General features: G+C 33.5%; 1 protein-coding gene across 1 annotated transcript; it reads left to right on the plus strand.

Annotated features, from left to right (window-relative positions):
- The first annotated feature begins 72 nt into the window (after positions 1-72).
- CLEC9A (C-type lectin domain containing 9A) lies at positions 73-14,348 on the plus strand. The gene is made up of 6 exons (XM_033118023.1): positions 73-2,200; positions 3,892-3,972; positions 9,050-9,196; positions 11,132-11,283; positions 12,476-12,597; positions 13,380-14,348. Exons 1-6 carry the CDS (start codon positions 2,110-2,112, stop codon positions 13,510-13,512), a joined length of 726 nt encoding a protein of 241 aa, XP_032973914.1. The 5' UTR covers positions 73-2,109; the 3' UTR covers positions 13,513-14,348.
- Positions 14,349-17,571: the final 3,223 nt, after the last annotated feature.

Consider the following 17,571-nt stretch of genomic DNA (forward strand, 5'->3'; position numbering starts at 1 on the left):
AAAGTAATTGTGGTTTTTGCAATTATCTTTAACCTTTTAAATCACAATTACTTTTGCACCAACCTAATAATTTGACTTTTCTTTGTCTCAATTTACAATTAAGTTACAATATACTAATAATAGTGCTTATTTCATAGAGCTGTTGTAAGAATCAAAATAATTCATGTCAAAGCCCTGTGAAACAATACTTGGAATGTAATGAATGATAATAACAGGTAGTATGATTAAAAACATCAAAAGTAATGCAAGTAACACATTAATCTTTTATTGAGAATGCCCAATGCTTCCCCAAAGCAATTTGTTAGAGAACATACTGTATTTGGGAAAACTAGGTCTTTCTGAGCATTATGTTTAGTGCTGATAAAATTTGAGAGAACCTAAAAAATAATGACAACACATTGAACTTCTGTTTTTGGGTTCCTGACACTAGCCTTAATGCACATCCGATATGCTTATGGTTTCTTCCTCTTCTTCTCCTCAAGACAGAAATAATTCCATTGATTTAGTCACATTGCTTTTCAGATCAGAATCTCAAACCACAGGAAAATCATATAAAATATTTGGAGAAATTCTCATTTGCCTCTTAATATCCTTTTAGCCCCACCCTGTGTCTTGGGAGGCAAAACTCAAATGGAAAGCATTATCTGGACAAACATGGCCTCTGGCTTCCAGTTAATTCAACTATAATGGGGTGCTAGCATGATCAGAGGGTATTTATTCCCCTCGCTCTCTCCCTGCCTTTCCATGTTCAAGGCAAAGGCTGCCTGTTCCATATCTTAGGCCATGGCCCCTGTCAGACAGGTCACAAAGTTCCAATAAACAGCTTCCCCTTAATTCTTAGGTCTACCGGTAATAACAGCTTCTGAATGCACATCTCACCACCGTATTTGCTTCCCTTAATCCTTCTAAAAACTTTATAAAACAGCATCTTTATTAAATGCCCTTAGATACCCTTGATTATCTTGAGTACCCTTGAGTACCCTTGTTTTCTTCTATTACAGAGATCAATGATTGATCCAGTGAGACACTGAAACAAAAAAGAACATTGCAATTTTGCAGATTGTGGGATTTACAGACTGTAAATTATTGAGGCATGACCTTTGGCTGTAAGGAAAAATGGCCAATGATAATTAAAGTATCAAATTTCTCAATACCAGTGTAATAGTTGCAGGATGTGACAGAAATGGCCATTTATCCACTACATAATTCATGCTTCCCTTCTAAAGTGTAGTTATCATAGAAAGTTTGCTAGCCAGGCAAAAGTTACATTTATCCGGCCCAACATTTAGATCCAAACGTGAGCATGACCTTAGTAGATGTGGATGGGGTGTTATTTCTAGGTTATGGGTGTTAAGAAGAAGGTGTGGATTTGTCACCTTCTCTTTTACTTTCCAATGGTTTAAGTGAAGGACTTTAATGTTTCACAAGACAGAAGGAGCCCAGGGATCATTTGGAGGAAAATTACCCACTAACTAGGATTACTGAAACTAAAATGTTATGTGAACAAGAAATACAATTGTATTGTGCTAAATGACTGAAATTTTGAGGACACAGCAATTTTGTCACAGGAGCTGCAGTAGCCTAACAAATGCAGTGTGTATATTTATTTTAGGGATACAATCCCTTCCTAGCTTTTTTGTTTAATGATACGCAGTTTTCTACAACTCCTTACACCCTGGTTCGCCTAACAGGAGCTATCCTCGTACCTTTGCTACCCTGATCATCTCCTTGCTTCATGTCCTATACCAAATATAAGTACAGTCTTGCACTTCCGTACTTTTCATCTTAACAGTAATCTGATGTATTCACCTTCAATATTTGCTACATTTTAGAAACCAGAGCAATTAACATGTTTTATTATTGGCCATTTTGAGTTCAGTTCCTTTCTCATTTCCTTCTTTGATAAGTGGTGTTTTGGCTTAAACTTCATAAACTTCTACTTTCTGGATGAAGATGCATTTATCCTATTCCTTAAACTTAAACATATTTTCCCACTGGTGGGAAAAGTAGCCAATTTCAGTTCTTTGACCAATCTGCTACTGACTGCAAGAGGAGTTATTTGTGTCAGCTTCTCGTGGGGACTGTGTTGCCTATCAAAGCATCACAGACATGCAGGAGGAAGAAGTATACAGCTCCCTTCAGTGGGATACTCCATCATCAAACCCTTACCAGAAACATCTGTCTCCTACCAAATATTCAGGTAACCCAGTCTAATTATTTACTCCAATACTTTGTAGTTTATGTTTTGTTTCCTGTTACCTAATGAACCTAGGTGATTTTTCTAATGAGGTAACCCACTTAAAAATATGGTAATGTGTATGATACACTAACATTAAAAAAAGAAATGAGGTGTAGGAGGAGTAAGTAAAGGTGAAAAGAAAAAGAGCAATGCATTTGACAAATGTGTAGTACTATCCCTTTCTCTCTCTCTTCTCTCACTCACTGGAAAAGACAAAGAATTCATGGATTTGGACAACAAGTGACAGAAATCATATTTTTTTATTATTTTAGTTTCTGCATAAAATACTTTGCAAATTATCTGATAAACGTTAAGAAATAAAGAGAAAACAGACATTGAAAAACTGGCAAAATCTAATCAGCCCGAAGCTGCCTGCTATAGTAGTCTGTTCTGTTTTTATTATTTAATATTTGTATTTGTTTCCCATTGTTGATGTCAAAAATTATCACAGACTTAGGGGCTTAATACAACACAAATTTATTGTCTTACAGGTCTAGAGATCGGCAGTCCAAAATGGGTCCTACTGGGCTGAGACCAAGGTGTGGGCAGGACCGCATTGTCTCTAGAGACTTTAGGGAAAAATCCATTCCCTTGTTTTTTCCAGTTTCTAGAGCTGCATTTCTTGCCTTCCATAGCTCATGGCTCATTCCTCCATCTTCAAAGCCAGCAGCATCATGTCTGCTTCCATCATCGTATAACACTGTGTCCTTCTGGTCCCTCACCTCTCACTTATAAGGGTACAAATAAAACAGGACAATCTCCCCATGCCAAGATTGTTTACTTAATTACATCTTTGAAGTCTTTTTTGCCACATAAGGTAACACAAGTTCCAGAGATTGGGACATGGGCATCTTGAGCAAGGGCATTATTCCGTTTATCGTACTATCCAAAGATAAATTTTATCTGTTTTTCTCTGACTGGTGTTGGAAAGATAACAAATCACACATTTTTCATTTTTCCTTCTGAGATAATTGCAAAATTACCTGGGAAATTTTTTTTATCCAAAACTCTATGTTTAAAAGGAAATTTCCGAACCAATCATGCTCAAGTGATACTGAAAGGAGATGAGAATGCAATACAGTGTTTTTACTTCCAAAAATTAAAGCTTGCCTACACTGCACACCTGAAGCTGAAGCTGAATAATATTGAATGTCAACTATAATTTAATATACATATAGTCATGGGAGTAAAGTCAGTGGAACTGTAATAGCTATATATGATGTCAGAGGGGTAGTAGATTAGGGGAGGGAGGTTATCACTTTGTGAGGCGTGTAAATGTGTAACTATTTCACTGTTTTGTACACCTGAAACTAATAAAAATTAAAGCTTACTACCTGGTTTGCTATAATATCTAAAATATGTAACATATAAGTAGTTAGTAAGGTTGTGGCATTCTATAAGGATGGGAGAAGTATGTTATTAAATCTGTTCAAGTTGACATTTTTGCAAATCCAATGTATTCCAAGTTATAACTTGCATTTCAAAGGGTTTGAGTTCTTTTTTTTTTCCTGTTACTTTTACAAAGCCTCAACCATTCTCTACTCGGAATGCCTAAGGTTAATTTTTTCGTTTACTCAGTCTAGTCTTATCCTGATCCATCCCTTTCACCTACTTTTTCTAACTCAATTTCATTGTCCCTATTCCTCGTTTAGGAACATGGTGTTTTGTGATGGTGATTTTATGTATTTTTTGCGTGGGCTCATTAGCAACCTCCATTTTCTTGGGCATCAAGTGTAAGTACAGAAGAATATCTTCAAAATAATCTGTGTGTATCATATACTACGTATAGCTTTATATACAGTTATATGTATATTATAAATAAAACATAATTTATAAATAGATAAATGAATCAAATAGACACATCTAAATGCATATTAATGATATAAAATATTGGCTTCCTAATTTAGGCCATGGGACCTTTATTTGGTATAACTCTAAGCACTTGGATACTGTTAATGACTTTTAATGTTCAACTGAATGGTGTTTAGCTCAAATCTAATGCTGTAAGTCTCTTTGGGAAAAATAATGCAAATATTTATATTATGATTCAATTTGTACATCACGTTAGCATGCTAAAGCATGCAATTTGAAAGATTTCAGTATATACTCTTCCTTTAGAATAAATATACATTTATTCTAAATTTGACTTATGCCGATTATTTTAATAAGAGTTTTTCACTTTATTTTAGGAAAGGTACAATCTAATATGTTTAAAAGCAAACCTAAGAACTTTATTTGGGCCATATTTAGTCACATTTATTTATTCCCTTTAGTCCAAATTTGAGACGTTTCCATCTCTAGCAAGTGAATTTTTTATAAAATATACTAATTACAGAGCCGCAAGTTCCAGAAAAAGGACTAAGAACCTTTGTAATCACACATGCTAGTACTCAGAACTATGCTTAGACAGAGATGATTGTCTAGATAATTCTTCTTGCTTGTATACTCTGGCAAATCATTTCTTTATCTAAGAGGCATTAGGTGGTGGGGAGAGTTATGAGTTCTGAAATAAGGAAGAGAAGGGTTCAGATTTGGTTCCACAAAATACAGGAAACTCATCCTTATACAATGTTAATTATGAAATCATTTTCCTGACTGTTCTGAGAAGAAAGTTTTAATAATTACTAGGAGCTCAAAGTGTATTTATTACCTTATCTGTCTCCTCAAATAAAATTTCAAAGCCTAACATAAATCTCAGAACTTTCAGAAAGTTTTCTTATCTCACCTTATCCTCCCACTGTTTTATCAGGAAAAAATTATTTAAATCAAATGTTAGTCCATTTTTTAAAAGACTCTCACATTTAAATATCTGCTTATCAAGTGGATATACTGGAAACAGATTTGCAGAGATAAAAGAGAACTAACAGATAAGTCAATTAACATATAATAATCTAATTTCTTCTGTAAAAACTGAGAACTTTCAATGGAATATTGCCAAGGTCTATTTTAATTACAAGAATCCATATTTAACTGACATTGCACATATCAAGAGATATGGTTTAAGTATCAGTTTTAAGAAATTTCAATGTTGTTTTATAAACTACGGTAAGAAGATGAAAGAAACTACAAAGAACACTTTTAATTAAAAAAAAGATTAACTGCAGATGCAACATTTTGAAGCAATGTTGTCAAGTGAATGGGATATAGGATTTGTTTTTTATATAAAAATATATTTGTAGTCTCTAGTCACCAATTATTATCTAGCCAAAAAGCATATAGTGCATACTAAGGATGTTAATAAAACCATATTGTACGTTTTCCGTGTTCTCAAAACATTTGCTGGCCAGTGGATACTTAACTTTGTCTTCTTCTCCAAGTAGTTCATGAAAGCTGTTTAGATAAACCAAAGACAGTCATGCTCCTAACATATTCTGTGTTATCTTAAACTGCATTAATTAATTTTGACCCAGAAATCCCACATTTGAAAAATTTCCCGGTAAACAAACCTGCATGTGTAGCAATAGGGGGGAGAAAGATTGGACAAAACTCAAATGCCTGTTATTAAGGGACCATTTAAGTCCATAATGATACATACACGCTATTTGATACTATAAAGCAAGAAGGAGAAGGGTGAGGAAGAGAAGGAGGAGGAAGAGTGGTAAATTTAAAGGTAAGTAGAAGTAATTTCTTGCTTCCTTCTTACTATTTTGTAGTTTCTGTTTTTTTCCTGCCATATTACTTATGTTAATTGACTTACTATTTAAAAAAAACTCTATAGTGTAAAATATTTTCTAAGAAATCAGATTTTTTCATTTGTTTTTACCATTCTTTTTCATTTTCCTAATTCATCAATTAGGTGTCACTTATAACATTTTACAGCAAATACTTTTATTTTCTTTCTTTTTGTTCTTAGAAACATTTTGTCTTATAGTTTCCCAGGTAATTATATTGTTTAATCTTTATTTCTCATTTGTGAATTGATTACTACTCCAACACTAATAAAGGTACTATACATTGCTTCCCACTTAGGGGTACCCTAAAGAGAAGTCTCATTTCCTGTTCTCCAGTTTTATTACAGTTTTATGTAGTACAAGCTTTTTAGATAGTAATAAACAAGGCAACAATAACCTCAAAAAATAGTTAATCTAAAAAATTAAGCAAAATTAGAAATTTTAGAATAATTCAAATTTCTAAAAGGAAGATTATTAGTGTGCATTGTCTAAACAAACTAGATTATCAACCGGATAAAATAAATAACACCACTGTCCTACTCCTCACTCTGGTTAGAGCCAGCCTTTTACTAAGAAGGAAAATAAACAGCTGGCAGCCTGGGTTACTTGTGCTATCCACAGATGGATGGCGCATAAGCATCTGCTTTCTATAGTCCATGGCTCTTAGTTTTTAGCATTTACTTCTCAATAACAATGTTGATGACTAAAATAGATCAGAATATGCAGGTACAAAATTAAATATTTCTTATGAATACTGACTTGACCAGTTGAACAACGTGCCGATACAAATTGCTGTTTTTATGCACAAAATTCCCCTTCGTGACAATATTCTCTGTTAGGAGCAGAGGCCAATTATATCCAAGTCTCCCTTTGAGACAGAGCTAACTATGTACAGAGCATATGTACAATAGTAAACTCGAAAGTAGAGGACAGAGGGTGTTGGGGGAAAGTAATATTATTGTAAGACTTATTGGATAAGTATTTTACAAAATTGATTCAAAAAATTAAGCCACAGTTTCAAGAAATTCTATGAAATACAAACATCATAAAGAAAATCGATATCTATGTTAATAAAAATATTTAATAAAATAGAAATTGGTAGATACTTCATAATATGATTTTTAAAAAGAACTGGCCTAATAAGCTAGCCAGAATTGTAGAAAAGAACAATCGAAAATTAATATAAAAGTAATATAAAATAGGAGAAGGATTGGCCCTATCCAATATTTAAATAAATTACAAACTTAAAATAACTAAGGCTATGTTTGTTGAACTGACATATGAAAAGATAAGTAGGTGAATTGAATAGAATGAAAATAATAGAAAGACTGTATAACCAAGTATTTCCTTGGAAGTTTATAGTAAATTAAAGATGGCAAATAAAGAGTATAGAGAGGGGGGATTAAATAAAGATATGAGATAACTATGTAGCCATTGGGGGAAAAAGTGTTGAAGTCATACCTTATAATTTACAACACAATAAATTCCATCTAGATCAAAATGTAAGTGTGAAATATATTTATAAAAGTTTAATTTCAGGTATCAAACTTTTACTAAAAATGACAAAGAGTGTCTGATCAATGTGAGATAAACTACCACAAACAAAGTCAAAAAGCAAACTGGAAAAATGTAATTGTAGTTCAAATCATACCAAAAGCTAACTTTACCAAAATATAAGTTCACTAACAGAGTCAATTAAACAGAATTAGTTGCTAAAGAAGACTCACAGGATAGTGAGTCCCAAAATGACACTGCTTACAAATCTATAGTTTACTACAAGAAAAGGGTACAACTTAACAATAGCATTAAAGTAAGGATATTTGTTACAGTAAGAGGTCTGGAGAAGCCACGTGCAGGCAGGCACCTTTTTCTCTCCCATAAGTGTCCTTTCAAGACAATTTCTCTCTTGGGTCAAGAACCACTGATGTGTACACAGAACACCTTGGTACCACGGAGACCCAAACAGTGTCTTGCAGGGAATTTTTGGTATTTTGCTGATCACATAAGCATATTCCTGCAAGATAACCAGCGTCAGCAGCAGAGCCTTCTCAGAGTCTCTTTGTAACCAGGGAAAAATCATCAATCATATGTCGCCAATAAACAATGTTGATAGTTACTATAATCTGGCTCAAATATTCTCAGACTGATGAATACAAAGCTACGCTATTAATCAGTATGTTTAATGCCTTTTCCAGAATCAGTGCCACACAAGAACTTTAGAAACATGGCTTGGGCTGATTCCAGGCCTGCTAAAATTAAGTCTCACAGCGCAATACGGACTTCATATAAAACCGTAAGGAAAAGACTAGAAACCCAATGAAAAACGACAGGGAATGTAATTATACACTTCATACTCATAGAAAAGGAAGTACAACTGACTTATAATTACATGTATGTGAAAAGAGTTTCAACATCAAACATAAAAAGAGAAACGCAAATTCAAATGATATTATGATAACATTTGCAATAGCATATACTGCAGGTAATTTGGAAATATCTAAGATCTAAATGTACATAACCTTTGACCTAGCAGCTTATCTTAAAAATACACTTGCACATGTGTGAAATTATGTATGATTAAAGTTCTTTATTACAGTATTTATTTCTGTAGTATCAAAAGATTACAAATAGCCTAAAAGTCGATGGAGAATGACTACAATAAATCATTATACATCCATACAATGGAATTCTATGTAGTGATTATGAAAGAACAAGAAAACTCTATATTGGTTGATATAAAATTATATCCAAAATATATTTTAAGTGGTAAAATGAAAGGTGCATAACCATGTAAACAGATTGTTGCTGTTTGTGTGAAGGAAAGACAGGGAGCTTTATATTTATTTCCTTGTAAAATTCAAAATATTTCTGGAAGAGTAAAAAATAAATTGGTAAGCCTGACTGCTTTTGGAGTATGGAATTTGGTGAATAAGGACATAGGGGAGGCAAAAAGGCTTTCTGCTGAGTATCCTTTGTAGTTTTTGATTCTGGAACAATGTAAATTTGAAACAAAAATTTTAAATAATGCAAATTAAAGTCACAAAAATAATTAGCAGTTTGTAGTTGTCTTTAGTCTATGTTGAAGGATGACTTTGTTATAATTTGCTAGGAATTTATTAGAAATAATTGTTGTTGGAAGTGTTCCAGGTGTCCTCTGTTGCAAAGAAGCAAGAAGAAAAACTCATCCAACAGGACACAGTGCTGTTGAACTTCACACAGTGGAAGACAAAGCATGACCTCCAGATGAAATATTGCCAAGCCTTGATGCAAAACTCTTTTAGTTCAGGTAACTGATATAAAAAGAAGCTTTCACTGTGCAGATACAAATGTATGCACCACATCCTGAAAAGAAACAGTGACACACATTTTTTTCTCTGCAAAATTGTGGTCAGCATTTTATAATAGAAAAGATTTATTAATAATTTTGATTCACTCTCCAGTTCAATCTTATTTACGTATTTCAGTAGCATGTGGAAAATACAGAGGTTCCAAAAAATGCAGATAAAGAAAACACCCAGTCAAATTTCAAAGTGAAATGTGTGAGATTGGTAGGTTAGATTAAAAGAAAAAAAGCAACATTCTATGTTTTATCCAATCACTCAAATTTGTACATGTCTTTAATTATAACTCCAAAATGCTCAGTCTATTTAGTTTAGATATTGTTTTAGATTGAAATTTAGATAACTCTTTGAGCAAAAATTTCATTTTAAAAATTAGAGTATTTACTATAAAATTATAAAAATGCAGGATTCACATATTTTAAAAAATTCTATAGTTATTTCAGTTTTACCTTTTATATTCCTTACAAGCATTTTAAACTTAAAATAGCAGATTTCCACCCGTCGAATAGTTTGTAAAGTATTCTGTGGTTACTTAATTAGCATTTAATAATACTTATGCATATAATTTAGAAAATTAACTTCCCTTTAGTGGATTCCATGTAAGTAATCTCCAATGAAAGAGGTCAAAAAACTACCTTAGCTCCTTTTTTTTTAATTAAAATTTATTGAGGTGACAATTGTTAGTAAAGTTACATAGATTTCAGTTGTACAGTACTGTATTACATCATCTATAAATCACATTGTGTGTTCACCACCCAGAGTCAGTTCTCCTTCCATCACCATATATTTGATCAACTCCTCCTGATTGAACTTCAGTCACGTAAAGTTTTAAAGAATCACTCTGCCAAACAATGTTTTTAAATTTAGCAGGCTATTACAAGCATTAGTTAGGCCCATCTCTGAGCCACCAACCTTGAGTCAATGACAGTATCCAGTTTGGAGACCTGCCAATCCAGCATATTCCCAAACCCTTTGACTGCCATTGTCAACACTAATTATGCCATAACTTTAACAGTATTCAGGATACTGATTAACATGGATTCCAAACAAAAGATATTGAAGAGCCTTAAATAACTCGACATCTGGGCCATGGAGACTGATAATGAACGATTTGTGACTCTCTCTAGAAATTTGAGTTGTGGAAGCCATAGATTCTTTCCCTCTATAGAACTGTTCCAGAAACACTTAGTCAAATTCTTGCTCTTTGGTTCCTCTTTTATACATTTGAGCATCCTTCTTTTGTGAATATATTCTTTCTTAAGACAAGATTCTATAAGACTGATTAAACATTATGGCTTGTTTCTTCGTTGTATCAAAGTCTAAAGGTAAATATATTGGTTACTTATGTATTTCTTCAAGTATCCTCACCCACATATTTTCAAATTACTCCTTAAGGTGCATTGTTTGTTCTCTCCATTACATATGAAACATTTACATGTTTAACTCTCAGAATTTAAACACCAATTTGAGGCTTATTACTCAACTTGCCTAATGGTCCAGTACATTTCCGACTAGATTGGGCCACTAAGATTAACAGACATGAAACAATAAGCAAACAAATGAAGACTGTAAATGATGTAAACTTAAAGAAAGATTTATAAAAATAGCATAATCAGATCAAGTATTATAGAAAAGGAAGAATTTGGAAAAAGATATTTCCAAATTAATTTTATCTTACAATAATTCTTAGAGACCTGTTGCAGTTTGAGATGATCATATAAATCTTACTGTAGTCAGCCTCAGAGAAACTGAAATTGGTAAGTACTGCAGAATATGAACTATTCGGATAGGGTGTTCAGTTTCACTGGGAGTTCTTTTGAGGAGATGTGCTTCTAATATTTTTACAATAACTTTAATAACATAAAATGTTGTATTCAAAGCTTGTAACTGCAGCCCTTGTCCACACAACTGGATTCAGAATGGACAAAGCTGTTACCATGTCTTTGAAAATTGGAAAATGTGGCAAGCCGGTAAAGAGGATTGTTTGAAGGAGGGTTCTCATCTTCTACAAATAGACAGCAAAGAAGAAATGGTAAACACTATTTTATGGTTTCATATAATTTTGGAAATACCATGTTGTCCATTAAAAGGAAGGACTGAATATAATCAGATAGAATATCTCAATATTTTATAACGGTAGCATATTTGTTGTAGTGAAGGTTTAAAAGAGGTAAAATGGGAATTAGTATAGTTTGTTTACCTTTTAATTAGAGAAACAAAATACAGGATGGTTATCCAAAAACAAGAAGAATATGTTAGTTCTCTGACCTTTATTAATCAAAAAGGGGAGGGATAAGGGAAATACCACTTTGTGACATGCTAATCTACTCCAAGATACACATACTTATAACCGTATAACCGTTTTAAATGTATTATTTTCACTGCTATAGGATAGTATGATAATCTATAACAATTTGGTAATTATGAAGGAAAAGCAGAAGTATAAAAAGTGAGGTGATGTCATGAAATGGAGAGGTCTGTGAAAATAAGCATTTGTTAAACATTAAACCTAGTTTACTAATATATTAAAAAGCAAACAATAAGATATTTTCCTGCAATCATTCTACCCATAAGTATGTGTGAAGTAGAAAGTTACACATTTCTGAGCTTATTAAAAATGTATGCCCATTATATTCAGTAATTAATCGAAGTTCATTTTCACAAGAATAACGGGAGAACAATTTGTTAAGGATATGCAGTAGACCAAGGCAACTTGAACTAACTTATTACAATTATGGGTTTACACTATTTTTTCTGTGCAAATTTGGTAACAAAAGTTAGTAATGTTTCTTCTAAGAAACTATGCTTACAGTTAAGTTGGTTCTGGAATCTTCTAAACTATTTTGCATATTGACATATAGTGGAAAAAATGACCTATGTGGTCTATGATGTCAAGGATATTTTTACTTCTCCTAATAATGAGGCTTCAGTAGAACACTTTTTTTGATATATGCTATCTGCCAAACCCTAAATCTGTTAAAATTATTTTAATACCAGGTGCTTGCTTTTTCCATAGTCCTTAACACTATGCTGATCATATGGTAATAGAAAAAAAAGTCTATAAAACGTATTTCTTTTTTTAAATAACCCGCTCTCTCTTTCTCCACCTTTCAGTTTCCCATCAGTTTTTGTCTAGGCAAAATAGCACACTTTACATTTCATGGTAGTTTGTTGTTGTTGCTTTTTTCCCCCTCAGTTCACTATTCCGATCTTGTTTCTTATAGGACTTTGTCACTGGCAGCCTGAGGAAGATCAAAAATGGTAATGATTATTGGGTGGGACTGTCTCAGGATGGAAACAGCTCACTTTGGTTTTGGCAAGATGGCTCCTCTCCTTCCCCTGACCTGTAAGTGTCTAAGGGAAAAGTCACAAAGTTACAAGAAAAAATAGAAACATGAAGGAATTCAAATGTTAATTTTATTTTATACCTTAGATTTCCCCCAGGAGACATAACCAGCATTATAATTTCACAGACTTCTGAGGTAATTTAAGAGTAGTCTCCTGGTTTGTAAATGCTCCTCCTTCTCAGCCCATTGGCATTACCTTCTAGAACATTCCTATCAAAATCTGAGAGTCTGAATGAACAATATCATTTAATTATCAAGTATATTTCCTTTGTATAATTTAATGACTAAAGAGTGCTAAGGGAAAGAGAGTATAGTAATTACTAAGCAATTTCCAAATTAAGCTTTTCAGATAGAACCAGGGAGATTGGTAAACAGAATCAGGTATCTTAGTATATTGAGAATTAAGCGTCAAAAAAGAGATTCTAATTTGGAGATTCTAATCTTTCTTTCTTTTTTCCTTTCTTTTTTTCTTTTTTTCTTTCTTTCTTTCTTTCTTCCTTCCTCCTTCCTTCCTTCCTTCCTTCCTTCCTTCCTTCCTTCCTTCCTTCCTTCCTTCCTTCCTTTCTTTCCTTCTAATATATGGCTTATTAAAATTATATTAAAATTTTTATTGAGAGAAAACAGCTATTATTTGAAGAAGGAGGACAAAGCTACTACAGGGGGGTACCATATTAAGATAAAATAAAACAAACAAAAAGCTACACACCCCTCATTAGTTACCCACAAGAACGTCACTGTAAGCTCCATACCTAACCTCAGATATACTGACTTGCCTCTCCAGGTTACCAAAACAGAGACCCAAATCAACTCACCAGCTCTGTGGATACCTCAGAGACAAGTTCCTTTCTTTCTCTAATTGCACCAGTTGGAAGCATTTTATCTGTGAGAAGTACGTGTTAAGATTCTCTACCTGAAAGAAACTGTGCTCAAAGTGACCTATTGTAATAGTATTTGGAACAGGTTATTGAAAAACCTGCCACAAAATGCCAAAGAGCAAATGTAGAAAAAGACCAAGGTGAGGGTGAGCAAACTAGCTACTTGGGACTCAAAACTTATTTTTGCATTTACACTGGGTAATATTCTTCAATACTTTCCAGATGTCCATTTGACATTGTTCAAATTGCCAAGAATAAAATTGACTTAGAGTTATAGAGGACAAAACCCTGGAGGTCTGAGGACAAATTAAAGGAAAATCATTTCCAGATGTCATTTTTTAGTCTATAGAGACTATAAACTCCACACAGAAATCTATAAATCACTGGGGAGATGATACAGTTTTAACTAACTGATATTTTCATAAATAAATAAATAAAATAAAATAAAATGCGGCCTTCAAACTCACTGTCTGTCAGATCTTTGTACACATTTGCTAGTCTTCCAGGCATTATGTTATCTGACTAGTAGGATGGGAGGACAAGGGTATGGATTTTCAAATTAGAAGGAATATAAGCTGCTTTCTGCTCTCTGTAAGAAAGTAACCTTTTTTAGGACTGCACAATTCTCCCAGAGAGATGAAATACCATAACTCCACAAAAGTGGAAGGAATAGTCAGGCTGCTACTACCAGCATGTCTCCAGTGAAGGACAGCTGTAAGCTTCCTTCCCCCCAGTCCTAACCATCCCCACCACTACCAAATCAAATGACTCACAATCTGGACTCTCAAGGTTAGCACTTCAGCACTTTTAACTGCATCTATCTGTGCCTCAATTTTTTCATTGTAAAATAATAACAGGACTGATTTCAAAATATCTTTGAGGCTTTAATCCAGGGGTGTCCAAACTTTTTTCAATGTTTTTTACCAAGGGCCATTTGTGGTAAAATATACAAACAGCCGGGCCACTCACTTGAGGTGAAGTACGTATTGCCTCACCTGGTTTATTTGAGGAAACTAAATATATTTTTGGAATTTGCTGCGGGCCAATTAAAAATGGATTGCGAGCCGCAGTTGGCCCGCGGCCTGCAGTTTTGACACCCCTGCTTTAATCATTAATACGTGTAAATTGCTGAAAATATACCTTGCGTAGAGTTTGAGAGTGTATCAGTGTTTGCTATTCTTGTCTGGAGTAAATCACCAGTCATCTCTAGGCATCAAACTTATTTGTGTATTCCAGATAAAAATGACCCCTTTTCCTGCTCATGTTATAGGAATAATGAGAAGATAAAGTTTATATGTAAAATGTCAGCAACTGTCTGGATAGAATATCTGTTTTAAAGTGAATGAATCCCCTCAAATAAATTTATAGACCATCTGTGTCCTAGGGTCTGCAGGCTCCCTGGATGTGAATTAACTTGTTCCCAAGAGACAGTGGATATGAAAGTATCTTGTGATATATAGGGAGCAAAAATTCACTAATTATTATTACATTACTCTTCTCTCACAATCCCTAGAACAACTTGCTGCACCGCAGATTCTCATCAAATATTTGCTAATTTCCATTTTATTTAATTCAATATTTTTAAACAATTTTATTTAATCTTTCACTTTTCACAAGGATTAGCTGAGCTACCCTAGATTCTCATCTTTCTTTATAATAAAGACACCACCTAATTAAATAAAGTAAAATAAAATCTAATTTAGTCAAACAGTGAAAATCTAAACTCATTTAAATGAAGTCTATCGTAATAGGTGACCTCTGAAGGATTTTGGGTTTTTTTTGTTTGTTTGTTTACTCTTGACCTGGAGTTGAAATGGTGGGGATTTCAACAAAAGGGGATTTTCTCTAGTTCTCTGAGGAAAGTAGAAAAGGAAAAGAGCAAAACAGCATAAGTTGTCTCCTGTGTTTGGTTTTCACAGCTGGCAGCTGGCAGCTGAATATAATAACCTGGAATAAAAGGGAAACAATAGCAAATTTTAGTAGTAAAGACTGTTTATCTTTAAGATTCTCCAAAGTATTGTCATGGAGCTATGTTTAGAGAAAGGATAGGAAGCATTTAATAACTCTTTTTAGAAAAAGTACAAAGAAGCAAAAGGCAAACATCCTTCAGCTGATGTCACCCCACCAGTATGTGATGCTATGTTTACAAGTCAGAATTTTACCTCCAGTGCAGCCTGCATAAGCACCTACAAATTCCAACAGTGGCAATATTGCTTTCCACACAGATATTATGAGTAGAAGATTTTTTTCCTGCAGGTTGCTTTTGGTTCGGAATATCAAGGTCTTTTTCAAAGCAGTGGGAAGAGACTGGGCCTTAGCACTGAGATAAACAGTTTTGTTTCCTAGTGCCACCAATAACGAATTGGGTATCTTGATTCACCTCATCAAATTCCAAGTTAGCTTTAAAAAAGTGAAAAGGAAACATAAAACTGTGTCCTACAGATATAAAGAGGCTTTGTTATGTGGTATGGTTAAAGTACATTAAGTGTGTAAAAAGAACATTAGACAAGTAAGATTTATAGAATAATAATATTAGATTCTAAAAAATCTATTCATACAATGAATCTTGTTAAAAAGTTATGTACACTTTAAATCAGATTATGCTGCTTTTTGTATTCTTCAAAAATGACAAAGTATTTGACTTCCAGATATGAAGGCCAATCCTGAGGCAACTTATTAGTCTTTTCTACTTTTTTCATAATCTGTTGATATCCCCAAAGTAAAAGCTTCCATTGCATTTCTCATACTTCCTGCTGTTACAGGGCTCATGACCTGTTTCCTGTTGATAAGTTTTAAGAACTGGTTCAATATCCTCAGGAAAAGAAATAGCTCATTGTGTACCCTGGGGAACTCAGATCTACCAGTAAAGGCCACGTTCCTCATTTGACTTTTCCTGCAATTTCTTCAGAATAACCTAAACATACAACAGCCTAGAAGAGAAAAGGTCTTCTCTTACTGAAAAACCAAAACCAATTCATGGGGTGCTGCCTTCTCTGATTAATGGAAAATTGTTCTCAGCAAATCATATTTTCAAATTCATGTTATAATTATTTTCTAGTCTTAAATTTTTTTTTCTTTTTTAGTTTGTGGAGAGAATGTTGTGCCGTATTCTTTTGCTGTTCTTTTGAAATGTTTGCTCATATTGTCGGCCCTGTATACAGATGAGAGGATTATTGAGGGCAAAGATGGAGAGAAACAAGCTCAAGAATAGCCAAAAATGTTAAATAAATGCGATTTTTTTTCCTTCCTCACCATCTAAAGTGACATTTCCCCTTAGGTGGCAGATTTGAAGAAAGAATACTATTCAACACCCAGTCTCCAGGCACCTAGACTTTTTAAAGCAATGTCATTTAAAAACACACTTGTCATTCAACCCTGCACTAAACTATAGTTATGTAGGATGCCAGGGGTCAAAACTTGTACGCATTGTCTTCACTTTACAAGTTAGTCCACAAAGTCATTTGACTTTCTCATATTAACCGTATTTTCTTTCTGTAGTAGCGATGCTTAAATAACACTTAATTGCTTAACTAAAAGCCTAACCCACATTTATGAGTATGTGCTTATTACATTAACTGTGTGCATTAAATATCTGTACCCACCATAGAAAATATTTGATAATATCCACAGCTTTTCAACGTTGGTGACTCTCTACAATTCGTTCATGAATACACGTCTCCAAAGAAGGTTGTTTATGCTCCTTTGTGCTCCTCTATTTTTAAAAATAATCAATAAATCCTGTCTCTCCTTTTAAACATATTTTAATATTCTTTATATTTGATATTACAATTTAGAGTATAAAACAAATTTCACATATACCTCATTTCAGCCAACAGTTACACTGTGAAGAAATTATAAATATTTCCACTTTCTACTTAATGGAATAAGCTTCTGGAAGTGAAGTGATTTTTACAATAATAAATGAAAATAGAGGATCTGCAATTCTCATTTTATGATCACAGTGCAGTTCTCTTTGCACAATACAATAAATCAACACAAAATTTGTTCAACACTGAAAAAATTTCCTAGCTAATCAACAGAATATTGAAAGGAAAATTCTTAAGGAAGAAATATACAACTAGTGATTGATAAATGACA

This window comes from Rhinolophus ferrumequinum, chromosome 10 (assembly GCF_004115265.2).
Source record: "Rhinolophus ferrumequinum isolate MPI-CBG mRhiFer1 chromosome 10, mRhiFer1_v1.p, whole genome shotgun sequence".
Taxonomy (NCBI): Eukaryota; Metazoa; Chordata; class Mammalia; order Chiroptera; family Rhinolophidae; genus Rhinolophus; species Rhinolophus ferrumequinum.

Coding starts and splice junctions, on each gene's coding strand:
- CLEC9A (XM_033118023.1), top strand. CDS start 2,110: ATGCAGGAGGAAGAAGTATACAGCTCCCTTCAGTGGGATACTCCATCA. Junction 9,197..11,131: donor GCAAAACTCTTTTAGTTCAG/GTAACTGATATA, acceptor TTGTATTCAAAG/CTTGTAACTGCAGCCCTTGT. Junction 11,284..12,475: donor TAGACAGCAAAGAAGAAATG/GTAAACACTATT, acceptor TGTTTCTTATAG/GACTTTGTCACTGGCAGCCT.